Raw genomic sequence first — 17,841 nt, 5'->3', positions numbered from 1 at the left:
CCATGGTACGATGCTGTTAGTTGAAGGAAATTAAGAAAACGGTCTGTTTACCCATATATGAACCATGCCTAGTTCTCTGCTGATGAGTGTTCTCACCTGGCATCATTTCCTTTCAGCCTGAAGAATATCCTTCAGCCTTTCTTGTTGTTCACGTGTGCCCATGATGAATTCTTCTAGCACCTTTTTGAAGTCTACAAATGTGTTTATTTCCTTCCTATTTTTGAAAGATTTTTTGCTGGATATAGAATTCTAAATTTACATTTTCCCCCCAACACTTGAAGGTTGTCATTATATTACCTTTTAATCATCATTATTTCTGATGAATTTTCAGTTTACTTTCTTATTGTACTTAACCTGTATGTAATTTGTCATTTTTTTCCTGTGAATATTTTCTGTTTTAATTTTGCTTTTCAGGAGTTTGCCTCTGACGTACCTAAGTGTGATTTTCTTTGTCTTTTTCCTTCTTGGTGTTCATTGGAGTTTTTCTGGATTTGTATGCTGACTATCTTTCATGAAATTTGGGTGAAATGCTGGCTGTCATTTCTTAAAATATTTTTTCTGCCCCATTTTCTCCTTTATGGGATTGCAATTGTGTGTTTGTTAGGCCATTTTTATATTGTCTTCAGGTCATTGAGCCTGTGATTTTTAAAAAAGTCTTTTTCCTCTCTTTCTTCAGTTTGGATTATCCTTATTGATCTGTCTTCAAGATCACTTTACCCCCTCCACTTTTTTTTTTGTCGTATCCAATCTTCTGTGGTAATCGTCTAATAATTGTTTTTCATTTAGATACTGTACTTTTCAGTTCTAGATTTTGCATTTGGTTCTTTTTCATGGTTTCTCTGCTGAGACTCCCCAGCTGTCCACTCATTGTCCCCGTCTTTCTCTTAATGACCTTGAGTGTACCTACAGTAACAGCATATGTGTTATAGCAGTCCTTGTCTGCTAATTACAACGTAGGGCTCATTTCAGGATCTGTTCCTATCGACAGGTTTTCCCTTAGATTACTCATGCCACCCTTTTGCTTATTTACACACATAGTAAATTGTTGTTGTTGTTGAACATTATGTACATTACATCGAGGGAGGCTGGCTTTTGCTGTCTTCTCTGGTACCTTGCCCCACAAACTCCTACCTCTTCTGCAGACCCAGACTCTGCTCCCCATCTCCTCAGTGCGACAGGACTGCTGCTGTCTGGTGCCCCTTCCCCCGTGTTGTGGTTCGGAAACTGCCCCCTGGCCGAGTGGATGTGCGGCTTACCTCGTGTGTTTCCCTTGCCCCAGTAATCACAGTCTTAAGCTGCCTGTTTTTCATTTTGCCAAAAATAGCCGTCGCATATTTTCTCTAGTTTTGTGGTTAAGGTGGAAGGGTAAGTCCAATACCGATTACTTTGTCATGGGTCAGAAATAGAATTCTCAGTTGCAGTTTGAGAACTCACATTGGTTGCCCAGTTTGTGCTGGTGCCTTATGAAGTGCTCTTTGCTATAATATTGTTTTTCCTGATTACAATCTTTTTAAGAGAAAAAATGTTTGGGAATTCAGTTCCCTTATCTATAAAACTAAACAGTTGGACTGGGTATTTACCCTACAGATACAGATGTAGTGAAACAAAGGGACACCTGCACCCCAATGCTCATAGCAGCATGTCCACAACAGCCAAACTGTGGAAAGAGCCCAGATGTCCATCGACAGACGAATGGATAAAGAAGATGTGGTCCATATATACAATGGAATATTACTCAGCCATCAGAAAGGATGAATACCTACCATTTACATCGACATGGATGGAACTGGAGGGGATTATGCTAAGCGAAATAAGTCAGTCAGAGAAAGACAAATTATATGGTTTCACTCATATGTGGAACGTAAGGAATAGTGTGGAGGAAGGGAGAGAAAACTGAATATGGGAAGAAATCAGAGAGGGAGACCAAACCATGAAGACTCTTGACTCTGGGAAACAAACTGAGGGTTGCTGGTGGGTTGGAGGTTGGGGGGATGGGGTAACGGGGTGAGGGGCATTAAGGACGGTATGTCATGTGATGAGCACTGGATGTTATATGCAACTAATGAACCATTGAACACTACATCTGAAACTAATATACTGTCTATTGGCTAATTGAATTTAAATTTTAAAAAACTTCTAAAAAAAAAAAAACAAAACAAAACTAAGCAACTGGATTTGCCCAATATACATTGGTCCAGGCTCTTTATTTTTAATTTTTTTAAGTTGGCTCCATGTCCAGTGTAGGGCTTGAATTCATAATCCTGAGTTTGAGAGTTGCATGCTCTACCAACTGAGCCAGTCCAGTGTCCCAGTCCACGCTCTTTAGAGGGTGATTTGGTGTAATATTACAATAAAAATAGTATATGCCCTTTGATCCACCATTGCACCACTAAGTATTTATCCCAAAAAGGTATGGCTCCAAAGAGACAGCACTTGACAGTTATATGACAACCTTTAAAATATGCGCTTACTAAAAAACACGTGTTTCTGAAGAAAAACTTTGGGCACAACTGGTTTCAGCAGCTTTCTTTACCGAAGACCTTCCAGTCTGAAACGCTTTGAGACTGTCCATGAATGGCCTTGTTTGTTGCTGAGTTTCCCTGAGGCAAACACCTGTGTGGAACTGATTTCAATATACTCTCAGAGGACGAAGGCGTGGAGAAGCGTGCACATCTTCTGGGCTTTTTATTGGTATGATGGCAATCGGGCTCTTATTACGCCCTCAACCCCGTTATACAAGATGAGGTTTTTTTGTTGTTGTTGTTATTTTTTTCCCCATGAAGGAGACATGACTGAGGCTTTGTCATCTGGCAACAGAAAAAGACTGCTGGTGATTAAAATTTGATGTCTTTACCTGACTGTACTGCCACATCCTTGTTGTAGTTACATCGACAAGGTTCTCAAGTTACCCAGTGTTTGGAAATTCCCTCAAGTCAAACAGTAAGTAATAAAGATGGGGTTGGAGCTGCATTTTTGTGGCCAAGGCCAGCCCACTTACTAGCATGCCATGCTTCTCCCCCGGGTTTTGAGCTAACCTGAGAATTGCGGCCTAGTTAAATGTGTGAGCCTTCAGGATTCTTTATTTTACTATGACTCCTGATGGACTTTGGCAAAGGTCCAGTCTCAGAATTGTTATCCATCAAAATAGCGTAGAAAAAATGTTGGAAGTAAAGTTTTCCTGTTACCCAAACCCACGTGCTAGCACATTCGCTTAGTCCCTCCCTCTTCCAACTTTGCTAGCAGCATGACCAGCCACATTTATGAAACCTCCACTCATGAGGTAGGTGCCACTGGAGGTGCAGTGTGGGCAAGAGAGACACGGGTCATGGCCCTAGTGGGGAAGAATGCTGGTGGCAGCAACTGATAGTACTCGGAGCCTGCGCTGCTGGAGGGAGGCTGTGTTCTGTCCCCTGGGAGTGACTGGCGCGACAGTCCTTAACATCCCATCTCCTTAACTAGTTCTCCTTCCACACGACAGTCTCTGTTACAGCAAGGACAGTGTCTTCATTCTGAGTTCCCCCAGCCTTGTGCAGGGCACATGGTAGATGTTTAATAAGTTCAACCCTGAAGCTTTGTGCAAAGCTGAGTGAAAACTGCCATCCATATGCTGTATGATGTGTCACCGTGAGTTCTCGCCTCGTGAACCCTCCATCGCTGGCCATACCGTCCATCACTGTTCACCGAATGGCTGCTGTAGGAGGGATTCAGTAGAAGGCAAGGTACCTCTTCTCCAGATGCTTCCACTATCATTGTGGGTACAGAGATGGTCCCACAGAGTAGCCAGAGCACAGCGCTGGTCTAGGTTGTGTGGGCCTTGCCACCGGCACTAGGAAACCTTCGCACTGGGTCAAAATTAGTAGCACTCTGCTCAGAGCGCAGGATGGCCTGCAAAAAGAAGTCGTGCTCCGTGTCTTTTGACTGTCTTTGCCTTCTTGTTCCTCTCGAGCTCTCTCACGTGGCCCTAGGAGAACACTGCAGAAGTGATCACTGTGCGCGCGGGTGTGGCAGGAGGGTGGGGTAGTGCAGCATGGCTGTGTTGTTTGGGCACTGCCCACTAGAGGGATTGTCCATTGGTCAAGGCGTTTTGGAAGAGTGAATATGTTAAAATTAAAATAGTATGTATATCCTTTTCTTTTAAGTATTTATCCCAAAGAGAGATGTACAAGGATGTGTAATATTGTGATGGGAAAAAAGAAACCATCCCCATGTCAATCAGGAGGGATGGTTAGGTCAACATTCTGTGCAGTACAATGCAACTGTAGACAACAGTGAAAGGGAGCTTCCAGTGTGAACATCAAGTCTGGAAACAGACAACTAGGTCATAAGTGGTTTGTTAATATGCGTTATGGCACATGATACAATAATATCTCTCTTTCTAGACTTGATGGCCACTTTGTATCTAGTGACAAGGGAAGGTCTCAGAGAAATCTAGAGGGAAAACAGCAAGCTCCAGAACCATGGGTTTGATGCCATATGTTTGAAAAAGCATAATACATTGTATTTCTTTTTATGTACCTATGTATTTTTGTAAATGCATAGATTTGAAAATGATCAAATCCCTTCTGAGAAGAGGTAGAGATGAGGAGGTGGTCTAGGCAGACTTTCGGCATTATCTGTCTGAAATTGACAGTGAAGATGTAGTGATGCAAAACCTGTGTGGTTAGGAATTAAAAGATGCATTTTATTTATTTGTTTGTTCAGAGGGGGAGAGAGAGCACGCAGAGGGAGAGAGAGAATTTTAAGCAGGCTCCTCACTGAGCATGGGGCTCATTCTCACGACCCTGAGATCATGACCTGAGCCTAAATCAAGACTCGGAAACTTAACTGACTGAGCCACCCAGGCGCCCCAAGACTACCTTTTTTTTAAAAGAGAAAACCTGCCCAGAATTATGGCAAAAGGGTAAACAAAGCAAATAGGGAGCGGGCCAGCCTGTTTGGATTAGCAAACGTGTTCTGGTTACTGCCAGGCGGTTTTGCATCTTGCTGCTGCCCCTTAGTAGCACGTGTTTGCATGTCTCTGCGTCCTCCGAGGCTCTGTGGGGGCTGAGTGCGTTGTGCGTGTGACCAGCCCGGCACACGCTTTAATACAAGCACCATTCTGTAAGAGACGAGTCCAGAAGGGGTCTGCAGAGTGAACACTGATAGTCTTTGGGCGCTGTTGCCTTTTGAGTGAAGTCAGGAGCGTAGCCTGGAGTTCATGTTTAGTAAAGGTGTTTGTCCTGGGAGCCAAACTCGTGTAGTCCAGGATCAAACATGGTAAGAAGGAAGAACTAAACACAGAGACCCAGCAAGTCACACGTCCCCAGGTAGTTGCTGTCAGAAGTCTCCCAGCAGTTGCTAAGGAGCAGCTAGTCAAGTCAGGTCCCTGGGGCTCGTGTTTAATGGGTGCAGCCCTGCCCCTGAGGAATCAAAGTCCTGGAGATGGGCCATGGTGATGGTTGCACAGCGGTGTGAATGTACCTCATGCCGCTGAGCATGTAACAGTGAGTGAAATTGCAAGTTGTTTTTTGAGGGGGTTTTTTGTTGTTGTTTTGTTTTTTTGTGTGGGCAGCAAAGTTTATTGAGCAATATTGCACAACAGTACAAAGCTCCCCAAGAGGGAGGTGACCTGAGAGGGTTGCCCCAAAGTGGCAAGTTTTATGTTACTTAATTTCACCACTATTAAAATGGAGAGAGACCAAGAAACAGGAAGGAAGGAAAACTAGTTACTGGCCAAAGGGAGCCGGTCAGTGTTAATGAAGGGAAGGGACCTCCGTATTTTACAATTAGTGGGCATCCTGTCTTAAAAATTAAGTGGTATGATCCCTATTTATGTTTTGCACAAGATCGTACAAGGTGACAGCACCCTCCTTGCCACAAGAGTCAGCCACTGAAGCATGGGAGCAGAACATGGGTGATAATTGGGGTCTTCTCTCCATCCTTGCGGTGGCCAGGGTTCTGGATGACTGGTCGCCCGAGCAGGGCTGCTTTGTAGTACGTCCGGGTGACTCCTTCCTGCAGTGATTGAACGGCTTCCTTCTTTCACCAAATATTTACTGAGCCCCAGCTGTGTGCCACATTCTGCCAGGTGCTGACCGTACCTGAGTGCGTAGGACGTGACTCCTGCCACAGAAGAGCCCACTGTTTGGTACGTGAGTGGAACTGTCATGCCAACCGTTGGATTTAACTTAGGGTAGTAAGCGTTCCTAGAGGCAAGTGGCATGGGCTTCAGCTTAGTGCTGCGAATACCGGATACCAGTCCCTTCCCTCATTGCACTCGTGCATGAAACTGGGCTTCCTGGGTTTCTCTGATGATTGACCTCGCCCACAAGCTCCTCCCCTTCCTCACCTCCTGCCTGAGAGCGCAAACAGATGAATGAATGAGTGAGTGAGTGAGTAAATGAACAAATAAAGATTTAGTACTGGGGGGAAATGTGTGCATTTATGGAGTATCCGCGATGTACTGGGCCCTGGAATTACGCAGGTAGAAAGGCAAGGACTCTGCACTTTGCAGGTTCGCCTGGGTTTTCAACAAATACAGCCCTAATGTCCACCAGTAATGGCAGTTTTTCCTCTTTACAATCCTCCCGTTCTTATCCTTCTGTGGTGCCCGTGGTCTGCAGCCCAGCTTTGGACACAAGCTGCAAAAGCCGCATCTTTGTTTTATTGTGAATCTCGGAGGGAGAGCTCTACCAGATGAAGGACAATTTCCACTTGTTCCTAGTTTGCTAACTTAAAAAAAAAGAAAATTGTGAGTAGGTGTTGAATTTTAGTAAATGCTTTTTCCTACATCTTTGAGATAATTGTAATTTAAAATTTTTTTACATTTGATTTTTAAAATATAAATCAAATTTATTGAGATAATTACATACAACAAAATGCATCCATTTTTAGTTTATAGTTAATGAGCTTAAAAAAAAAAAAACCGTGTGGGGGCGCCTGGGTGGCTCAGTTGGTCAAGCGACTGCCTTCGGCTCAGGTCATGATCCTGGAGTCCCGGGATCGAGTCCCGCATCGGGCTCCCTGCTCAGCGGGGAGTCTGCTTCTCCCTCTGACCCTCTTCCCTCTCGTGCTCTCTCTCTCTCTTTCTCACTCTCTCAAGTAAATAAATAAAATCTTAAAAAAAACCAAAACCGTGTGTACACATATAATAACCACCTCAAGGTGTGGATCATTCTCACTCCCCCAAAGCTCCTTCCTGCCCCTTTGCAGCTATCCCCACCCCTGTCCAGAGGCAACCACTGATGAGCCTTCTGTTAAGGATTCATTTTTGCCTTTGAGAGAGTCTCCTACAAATGGAATCCTGCAGTGCGTACCGTTTTGTACTGGCCGCCTTCTGAGCGTATTTCTAGGATGCAGCCACCGTGTTGCGCATACGAGCAATCCACACAACGGAATAAGTGTCCTGTTGTAAACTTGTGCCCTAGTTGGTCTGTTCACCAGTTGACAGACACATGAAGCTGTTTCTGGTTTGGGACTGTTACAGACATTTGCACACAGGTGTGGATGTAGTTGTGTGTTTTCATTTCCCTTATGGAATTACTGGGTGTCGCTAGGTAACGTGGGGAATATACATTGACCTTTCTAAGAAACGGCCAGCTTCCCCCATAGCGTGGCTGTACTCCTGTACCTTCACGGCAGCGCCGGATGAATCTGTTGTCCCTGCCGACCCGGTCTCGGCGGTCTTTGTAATGTTAGCCAGAGCCGGTGCATGCGTGCTGGGGTCTCCTCAGGGTTCTAATGACCAACGAGGGACGTCTGGGTGCTTACTGGCCGTTCCTGTAGCAGCTTTTCCAATGTGTCTGTTCTTAGCCTTTCCCCGTTGTTTAAAGTTCCCTTGTTTTTCTTACTGAGTTACAAGAATTTTTATTTTATTTATTTATTTATTTATTTTTTTAAAGATTTTATTTATCCATTCATGAGAGACAGAGAGAGAGAGAGAGAGAGAGAGAGAGAGGCAGAGGCAGAGGGAGAAGCAGGCTCCCAAGGAGCAGGGAGCCCGATGCGGGACTCGATCCCAAGACCCTGGGATCATGACCTGAGCCGAAGGCAGACGCTCAACCATCTGAGCCACCCAGGCGCCCATGAGTTACAAGAATTTTTAAAACATCCTATGCGTGCATGTCCTCTGTCAGACGTGTATGTGTGTTTCTCGAATATTTACTTCCGGTGTCTTGTTCTGTCTTTTTTGTAACCGTAGCTTTTAAAGAGTAAAAGTTTTCGTTTTGATGATGTTTTTGAATTTATTATTTTATTTTTGCCGTTCATACTGTTTGTGTTCTAAGAAATCTCTGTCTGTCCCAAGGGTCATTAAAGATTTTTCTCCTGTGTTTTCTTCCAGAAGTGTTGCAGCTGTAGATTTTACTTGATGTCTGTACTATGTTTTGTGTTGGTTACTTTTGTCAAGTTAAGTCCAACCTTTCATTCCTGGTATCTGCCCAACATTGACTCAGTGTCATTTTTCATGAGTTGCTGGACTCAGTTTGTTAATACAATGGACCCTTGAACAACACGGCTTGAACTGCACATGTCCACTTATGTGGATTTTTTTTTTCAATAAATACAGTACTGAAAGTAAACGTATTTTCATTTCCTCGTGATTTTCTTAATAACGTTTTCTTTTCTCTAGCTTACTTTATTGTAAGACTACACAACGTACAATACGTACAATATACAAAATGTGTGTTAATCAGCTCGGATGCCGGTGTTGGTCAGTAGTTAAGGTTGGGGACTGTCAGAAGTCGTATGTGGGGTTCTGACTGTGGAGGGACTCGGCGCCCCTCACCCTTGCGCTGTCCCGGGGTCAGCTGTACTTTGTTTCTTTGTCCGTGTTTGTGAGATGAGTCCTGGTCCTCAGGATTCTGCCCAGAATACATTTGTGTTCAGTTGGATGACTTGCTCGTTGGGTGTGGGTGGAACTCTCCACAGAGCTGTCTGGAGCTTGAGTGGACAGTGACACCTTGACCGAGAAGCTGGGGTCTCTGAAGCTTGGAGAGCGGCGGTCTGGAGACAGCCTCTCTCTGATGATGGCCCAGAGGAGCGTATGGAGACGCGGGAGACGCAGCACCGTGGCTGCTGGCCGGTGGCGCGCTGTGATGTCCCACACTGCGTCAGAGGCCAGGTGCGTTCTCGGTGGAAGCATCAGAGAAGACGATGCCCAGAGGCTCTGTTTGCCACGGGGATGTCTTAGGCACTGGGTGTCTGGGCAGGACTGGCTGCCTCCCTAGCGACTCATCTGCCGTGATGAGCACAGTTGAAGGTCGACTGGGCAAACCAGTTTGAATAAGGAAAGCCTTCGTAGGCCAGCTGTCCTCATATTCTGGCAAAGGAAGGGAATGAATTCTTGCTTCCTGAAGGATGACCAAAGCTCTTGCCCAGAGAGAAAGATCCTTAGAACCAAGCTGCCCTGCTGGGGGCCGTCTCGCAGATGTCTTCTCCCTCCCCTCGCCCCGCTTGCCCTGCTCCCACATCCCATGAGCTGCTGACAATGACTGAGGTTTGGAGCCTGTCCCAGTCCACTCGCTTTCAATCCTTTGCATTTTTCCCTTACGAGGGACCTTTGGGGGGCCAGGCCGGTATCACGGCCTTTCCTGTCTGTATGTTATGAGGCATTGTGTGTAAGAAGAGTCAAGTACTTGCGGAGTTAAATCAAAAGGCCTCAAAACCACCCTGAAATGCGGACAGAGGTGGTAAGTGGGGCTCTCTTGGAGCAAACCTGCGGAGAGGGTGGGTGGGCATCGCTTTTCCTTGAGCCTTGAGCCAGCAGGATAGTTGAGCTGTCTCTGGCCATTCAGAGTGTGTTTCTGCACGCCTCCCTGCTGAGCTGTGGCCAGGCAGGCACAGTGGGCGAGCCGGTGTGGGGGGGCGTGCAGGTCTAGTCTGCCTACGGAGCCCCGAAACAGAAGGGTTCCTTTGTGTTTGTTGGACTTCTGCCGCTGTGATGCCCGGGTAACACGCAGCACCAGCATCTCAGTGCCTATCACAACAGAGATCCTGTTTCGTGCTCATGGCCCTGCAGGTCACCTGACCGTCCCGGCTGGGTCAGGCTGCCCCTTGGGCTTTGAGGCAAGTTTGGGGTCTTTGTTCTGGAGCCCAGACTGAAAGGGCAGCAGCACCCAGGGTGCATACTTACAGCAGATCCCAGGAGCACAAGAGGCCAAGCCAGTCACACAAACCCCAGGAAAGCCTCGGCGTGGGTCACATCTTTGGATTTGGCAGTGACCAAAGCAAGGCCACAGCCGAGCCAGTACCCAGTGTGGACCAGGGAGGGGTGGTATCTGCTCTGGTGGGAGATCCTGCAGTCAGCCTGCAGAGCGCATGGTGTCCGATCCTCCAGCTTTGGGATCAGGAACCCCAGGAAGTTCTGGGTGCATGTATTGTCTGCTGGATGTAGGGTGCAGGATGTCTGGCGTGGGGGAGGCTCTCCTGTGTTTGACCGACCGTGTGAGCATCAGCCCACTGAAGGTTCTGATTCGAGTTTTTAGAGAAGGACGTTGGAAGTCGTCTCACTAAAAGGAGCCACAGGTCTTACAAAATGGCTCATAAACCGGTGTTAGAAGAATGTTGTCCTTGCATGCCATTTCTCTGATTTTATTGACATTTTGCTTGAATTCTGTCCTATTTCAGGGAAATAGTGGAACATATGGTCCAGCACTTTAAAACACAGATCTTTGGGGATCGGAAACCAGTGTTTGATGGAAGAAAGAATCTCTACACAGCAATGCCCCTTCCGATTGGGAGGGATAAGGTAAGTTTACAGGGATGCGTTTGGATCATACGATGTGCAATGAGGTAAAATTCAAACGTGTTGTTACATACTAAATCGCCTGGGAGGAAAGAGCGGCCAGTTGCTGTGTGCTTCATCCTGAGATCTGTAGAAACTGCTTCCATGTGTTGTGCTCTCCTGTGTTGGGGGGCGGGGTCAGCCAGGTTCAGAGACGGGAGCCGAGAGCGTCTCAGAACTATGGCACACGTCGCGCACACCGCAACCCCCCCCCCCCACCGCCCTGTGCACACACGGCACCTGCGCCGCGCACCGCCGTCAGACCGGAGCCCGGATTGCTGAGCCTGTAGAGACCCGTGGAAGAGCATGTTTGCAGGGCTGGGGTGTGTGTGATGGCGTCAGTGAGATCCAGCCGAGGTCCAGCCTGAGCCACTGGTCCTGCTGAATGATAGTCACTGATCAGTAACCACCAGGGATAGTGCTTATATCACAATGTTGCCTTTTCTTATTGTTTTTGTTGTCATGGCTTTACTTAAAGAGTAATACAATTTCTGCTTAGAAGTTGTCACTTCTTGGCACATCTTCCAACAAATGGGCTGATCCAGGATGGTTTATTAGTAGAAGAGCTCAGCTCAGCTCAGAAATAATCTTCACAGAAACTTTAAAAACAAAAAACACAGCAGAGAAATAAGTAACTTCACGAGTGTCCCAGGGAGAGCAGTGAAGTTGGTTCCCTTTGAGAATGACCTACCCAATTAGCTTCTTAAGCCCCTGGGTCCCTGGGAAGGCGTGCAGCTCGGTGCTTACAGAGCCTCACACTGCTGGCCAGCGAAATGCAGGTTCTCCACGGCCATAAAATGTTTTCACTTTTCCGTTTTTTGATTATCTCAACATGACTAAGTTCCTTACGCTCGTCTGAATCACCAGGAGACTGGGTGGTTTTGGCGCTGGGTGGCGCAGCTCGGACTTGGCCATGCTCTGATAACGGAGTACGTTATGGCCGAGGGAAGGCCACGCCGTGATAAGGGCTCCTTGCCAGCTGGTCTCAAGGGGCTCCCGAGATAACAGTGGTGCATGACGGGGCTGGGTGGGGGTGACTGACATTGGCGTTCTGAATTAGAGGGAGTCCCGGGACCCTTTGCCTGTCCACTGAGTTGGGATCATGCCTCGCAAAGAAACATGCTGGTGCATTTGAAATTTATTGATTATGAAGTTTTTAATTTGCACATTTTTGTTTAAAGTTGTATAAGAAAAAAAGCATAAGGAGTTTATTCACAGTTTATCTGTACACATTTATAATTAGACACTAGGCGGGGCATAGGAACATTTTCCTTCAGAAGGGGTGAGGGAGTCGATACAGTGTTCAAATTTGAAACTTGTCCTTAAAGAAGTTAACCAGGCTCTGGGGTAAACCGGGACCTGATTCAGGTGCTTGCGTTGCCCTCTCCTGGGGTGAGACCTTGAGTAGGCCATCTTAAAGCTCCAAGTGCCACATCTGTAAAAGCGGGGCGGGGGGGCGGGGGTGGAGTGGTGTACAGAAGCCACCTCCCAGGGTTCTTGTGAAAACTGAATGAATCCCCCCCAGGAAGAGGATCTCCACCAGTGAGGAGCTGCGTGTGCCCCTGATGCAGGACCTGGGGGAAGGGAGTCTGCATTTCTACAACGCAGCTCCCAGGTGATGCCCATACTGCTGGTCCCAAATCATACTTAGAGTCGTCAGAGTTTCAAGTACTTAATTACCACATGGCCAGCAGAGACTGCTGGGTGTGGTTAGTGGTCTAAGAGGTCAGAATGTGCCCTCCGTGCTCTCAAGTTTCACCCCCCCCTTTTTTGTGTGTTGTGCAGACGAGCATGGAGAGCCTGCCCCAGACCGCTGCTTCCCATCATTTTTCAGTTTCTGTCAAACAGTTGCGATATGCAGACATTAATCTTTTCAGTTTAAGAGCTGATATGATGTGGCCCCTTTCCTGCTCCCAGATACTCACCTCTTGTGGCAAATTGTCTCTTGCTGTTGTTTTTACTTTTTTTTTTTTTTTTTTTGTAAAGTACTTTTCTTTGTGCACTTCTGTAGCCCGAGAAAATCCTTTACTGTCCTCTTCACCTGTGTCTGCTGGCGGCTGGATGGGGGCTGCAGGGGCCTCTCGTCCAGGTCTGCACACAAAACGTGGCCCGTGGCCTGTGGTCCTTACTCCTAGAAGGCAGTGCTTGTAATTTACCCTTTCTCCTGCTGAGTAGCCCACGCACTTTAATTCTAGCCCCTGTGTGGGAGGCCAGGCACCCTGGTTGGGCTGAGAGATGCTGTGGCCCAGGCCAGGCCCTCACGTTTCAGAATCTGAGACTGAGGAAGCTGTAAGAGTTGATCACCATTTGGGGTTTAACTCCCAGGCCCTCTTCCCAGTGACATAATGTGATTTGCAAGATCAGAATGTATGTCGTTTGTTGCTCCTTGCACTGGGCCCAGCCTTGGGACCCCTCTTTGGGTCTTCAGCTTCTTGTAGCTACAGTTTCTCTGTTTATTCAGGGAAGGCATGAGTGTCTCCTTCCTAGAAAGCAGTGACACGTCAGGCCAGGGGCACAGCTCGAATCGGTAAGAGACCCTGCGTGGAACGGAGGACATGTCTGCACAAAACACACGGCTTGGCGCTCCTGCCTGTTCAGCTCTGTGCCGCACATCAGGCCGGGGCCGTGAGCGCAAGCCTGCTGACTGCTGACTTGAGCAGGTATTGGGGGTTCTGGGCAGGGCAGAGAGGCTTCTGCGCTGGCTAGGAGGGTCAGGAGGTTTGAGGGCAGGCAGGAGGGGAGGGCAGAGGCCATGGGGGCAGGGAACCATCCGTCAGGTCCCTTCCTTGGGCAGCATCCAGGTAAAGGGTCTGCTCGGCCTTGTCTGCTCTTTGGGGCTATTGTGCTGCCTCTCAGGGCTGAGGGTCCCTCCGGGAGCCCCAGCGTTTGTCCAAGTGCCTTGAAGCCAGCTGGCCTGGGTCAGAGGTGCTCAGCAGGTGTGGCTCTCACCTGGCAGAGCTGCCACTTGCTATACCTGCGGGTCCCACCGATGAGGGTGACTGAGTCCCTATGCCCCTCACAGACGTACGAGGAAGAACTGTGGTTTTGTCCAAAGTGATTTGGAGGGACGACAGTTGGCTTCTGAAGAGACTGGTTGCTGAGCAGTGACAGATGGCCTTTCATATCAGCGCCACACACACATCTCGCCCATGACGTGAGCTGCACGGCCCGCTCAGGAAGTCTTGGTGTGGCGTGGCCCCAGGCCCTGCCCATGCTGCCTCTCTTTCTCTGTAACAGGTGGCAGTGGGTTCCCGGGGCCTCGGCCACACGACAGCCCAGTTGTAGACAAGAGAACCCGGTGGAAACACCCCTGCCTCCTCCGTCCACAGTTTCTCTAATGCTGACGGTGCTCTTCTCCCTCTCCTTGCGGGGTGGGTGCCCCCGCGGGGCTCCCCCCGGCGCAGCTCTGACTCTGTCAGCCTGGCGACTTTGAGTGTGGAGCTTTGGTCTGTCTGGAGAGCTTGACTCTCACAGCTGGCGCCCCCTTCTCTAGGCTGGGGTGCAGCCGGCAGCCCCTGCCTTCCACCGCCTCCAGTCAGCGGCCTTGGGTGTGGTGTGGTGTGGTGGCGGCTGCGTTGTTGGGACCGAGAGCGACAGGTTGTTGAGAAATCGAAGTATCTTGGTGTGTGGACGGACTGCTGGCTGGGGGCCCAGACTGACGTGAGCATGTCCTCAGGCTTGTGTCACAGCCGAAGGCCGGCGCCGCCCCGGCCCATGATGGGGCATTGCTTCTGAAGTCACCACTGTCCCGAAGCTGTCGGGTAGGTGTGCCAGGCACATGTCGAGGGACCCTGTGTGTGGCAGACTCGTAGGGCCTGGAGCTGGTTCTGCTCCCTTTGTGTGAGGCCACGAGGAGGCCAGGCCGGAACCCACTTAAACGTGTAGAAGTATCTTTTGCTGAAGGAAAATACACCCCCTACATCCTCCCCTTCGTTTGCTTGTAGAGGCACTTTCCCCCAGCTTTATGGAGGTATAATTGACAAATGAAATTGCATGTGTTTAAAGTGTGCATGATGATTTGATATATGTATATGTTGTGGAATGATCACAATTAGGTTAATCAGCACATCCGTCACCTCCTGTAATTACCACTTTTTAACTTTTTTTCACATTTTCTTAATTGACGTGGCAAAGTGGTATGGCGGTGCTTTTCTTGCAAAGAAAAGTTTGGTTTGTTTATCTGAATGCCTAATTACTTCATAAAAACATCATCTGTGCTCAAGACCAGACTCTAATCTCCTTAAGGACAGGTTCTCCCCGTGCCTGAGCCCCAGCGCAGCCCTTCGCATGGAGGCTGCCGGTCATAGTCACGCAGGATCGGGGCGGGGGGCATCTTCAAACTCTTATTTTTAATTGGAGTATAGTGGACATGCAGTACTATATTGGTTTCAGGTGTACAACATAGTGATTCAACAAGCCTATCCGTTACAGAATGCTCCCCATGATGAGTGTGGTCACCACCTGTCGCCACACACGGTCATGGCGGTATTGACCGTATTCCCCGAGCTGCCCTGATCATCCCTGTGACTTAGTTATTTTATACCTGGAAGTGTGTACCTCTTCATCCCCTTCACGTACTTCACCCAGCCTCCCGTCCCTCCCCTCTCGTGACCATGAGTTTGTTCTCAGTATTTACAAGTCTGTTTCTGTTTTTCTCCTTGTTCATTTGTTTTGTTTTTTAAATTCCAGATATAAATGCAATCCTATGGTGTTCGTCGTTCTCTGTTTCACTTAGCATAATATCCTCCAGATCCATCCATGTTGTTGCAAATGGCAAGAGACCCCCCCCCCCGTTTGATGGCCGAGAGACATTCCATTATGTACAGAGAACACCTCCTCATCCATTCGTTGGTCGGCGGCACCTGGGCTGCTTTCCTGTCTTGACCGTTGAAGATAATGCTGCGATCTGCATGGGGACGCATGTCTTTTTTCAAATCCGTGTTTTCGTTTTCTGCGGGGAGATCTCCAGCAGTGGCATTACTCGATTGGACCGTGTGGTGCTCCTGCTGTTTGCTTTTTGCGGACCCTCCGTACTGCCTGCCACGGTGGCTGTGTCCCCGCCGACACTTTGTACTGGCCGTCTTTTGAACCTAGCCATTCGGACAGGTGTGAGGGACGGCTCACTGTGGTTCTGGTCTTCTTCCGGGGGGTGGGGGCGGTTAGCAGCTGTGTGTGCAGCCATAACATCTACCATTTCCTTCCGGAGGGGACCCTGCCGCAGCGTCCCTCTGTGGCTCGGTGCTGCTCACTGTTCCGTCCTGAGGTCCGTGCGCCTGGAAGTGTCTGTTCTCTCTCACTGCCGTCTCTGCGCTGGGCCTTGGGCCACCGCCCATTAGTGGCTGCCAGGCGTGGCGGTGGCCTGAGGGCTGCTGGGCAGGTGTCCTCTGGGACACAGGCATGCAGGTGACTTCGGTGCATGTGGTCTGCTTGCAGCTGTCATGACGGTTGAACGTGGTGTGGTGAGTGTGTGAGGGAAGGCGTGCCTCAGGAGCGGAGAGTGGCCTGCGGGCCTGCTGCGTGAGCAGGGAGCGAGGAGGGCACGGAGGAGCCTGGTGTGGCCGGAACGTGACCTGTCACATTAGACACTTCATAAATATTGGCTTCGATATTTATGGCATGGTTCAGTCACCAGCTGAGTAGGATCTGTGTGGGCCGTATGTTCGGGATGTACTCCTCAGTTACCAAGCACTGAGCTGTGGGATCGTAAGTGGTGCAGTGAAGTGATGGCGTAAAGGTGGGTCTGGGCACCACAAGGAGCCAGGCGGGTGAGCGAGGGGCACCTCACAGCTGGGAGGAGACTGTCTGCTTCAGGGAGTGAGTCACAGGGGCACGCTCCTGACCACTGTCCAGGACGCCAGCCACTGGCCGCCCATGGCTGTGTCAATGTGGATTCATGAAAAGTTAACAAAGCTGAAAATTCAGTCCCTCGGCCACACTGTTCACATTGCAAGTGCTTAGCGGCCACATTGGGCCAGTGGCTGGCGTCCTGGGCAGTGCGGGAAGAGACTGTTTCCGTTGTCACAGAAAATTCTGTTGGAGACCATTGAGCGCTATTGTGGCAAATATTCTGAGGTTTGGCTAAGAATTTTAATCTCTTCCCAGGAGATCCTGATGGGGTCTTGTAGTTGAAGCTTTTTTCTCTGCATGTTTTGTACATGGAGATGCCGGTGCCCTTGGGTCACAGACTGTCGCGTAGAACAGCTTCTGGAAACGGTGGGGAAGAGCCCAGTGCGAGTCCCCACCACCCACATTCTCTGATCTTCCCACATTTCATCGTGAGCCTGTTTAGTCGGAGGAAGGGTGGACTCATTGTAGGCGGGTGCCCACCCATCTGGAATCCGCAGTGGTTAGCGTCTGGCCATTTGTTTTACCACACATCTGTCCTAGGAAGGCTTTTTGTTCATAGTTTATTCACTGCAAACCTAGTTTGTGGACTCCTAAGGGACCCAGAAAATGGGAACCCCCAGACATACTGCAACATTTTCAGTTTCACTGGGAAATAGCTCTCTAGGAGCCCCGGCTGGCTCCCAGGCCCCCTGCCTGTGTCTCCCCCCCCGCCCCATCCCGCTCTGGCAGAGCCTCCTCACGATACCATCTCTCACTGCTTGCCTCTCCAAGCTGCCTCTGTGTGCAGGGCCAGGCAGAAATCCGGGGTCCCGCGTCAGTCATGGTGCCGTGCCCGTGTGTGCTGCCTGGTGGGATAAAGGATGCGCTAGAATTTCCCGACCCAGGGGTGTTGCACCACCTTCGCCCTCTCCCAGTAGCTTCTTAAGGGGCAAGTGTGAGTAACCGCATGCTCTGGATCTCCTCACAGGTGGAGCTGGAGGTCACGTTGCCTGGAGAAGGGAAAGACCGCATCTTCAAGGTGTCCATCAAGTGGGTGTCCTGCGTGAGCTTACAGGCGTTACACGATGCACTTTCGGGGCGGCTGCCCAGCGTCCCCTTTGAGACGATCCAGGCCCTGGATGTGGTCATGAGGCATTTGCCATCCATGAGGTGAGGAGCAAGGAAGCAGGAGCATCTGCTTCTAACCCTGAGCGAGCATTACCTGGAGAATATGAAGTCTCTGTGCAAGGATG

General features: G+C 49.2%; 1 protein-coding gene across 3 annotated transcripts in view; it reads left to right on the top strand.

Moving 5' to 3' along the window:
- Nucleotides 1-17,841, top strand: part of AGO2 (argonaute RISC catalytic component 2) — a 109,976-nt gene that overhangs the window by 55,731 nt on the left and 36,404 nt on the right. For all 3 annotated transcript variants that reach the window (XM_025871179.2, XM_073893254.1, XM_073893253.1), the window contains 2 exons: nt 10,606-10,726; nt 17,577-17,758. In XM_025871179.2, the coding sequence (XP_025726964.1) occupies nt 10,606-10,726; nt 17,577-17,758 (303 nt within the window). The remainder of the gene's footprint in view (nt 1-10,605; nt 10,727-17,576; nt 17,759-17,841) is intronic.

Source organism: Callorhinus ursinus, unplaced genomic scaffold (assembly GCF_003265705.2).
Source record: "Callorhinus ursinus isolate GAN/ISIS: 27379988/994484 unplaced genomic scaffold, GSC_fseal_2.0 scaffold5, whole genome shotgun sequence".
Taxonomy (NCBI): Eukaryota; Metazoa; Chordata; class Mammalia; order Carnivora; family Otariidae; genus Callorhinus; species Callorhinus ursinus.
This window is presented reverse-complemented; position numbering and strand designations above follow the sequence as displayed.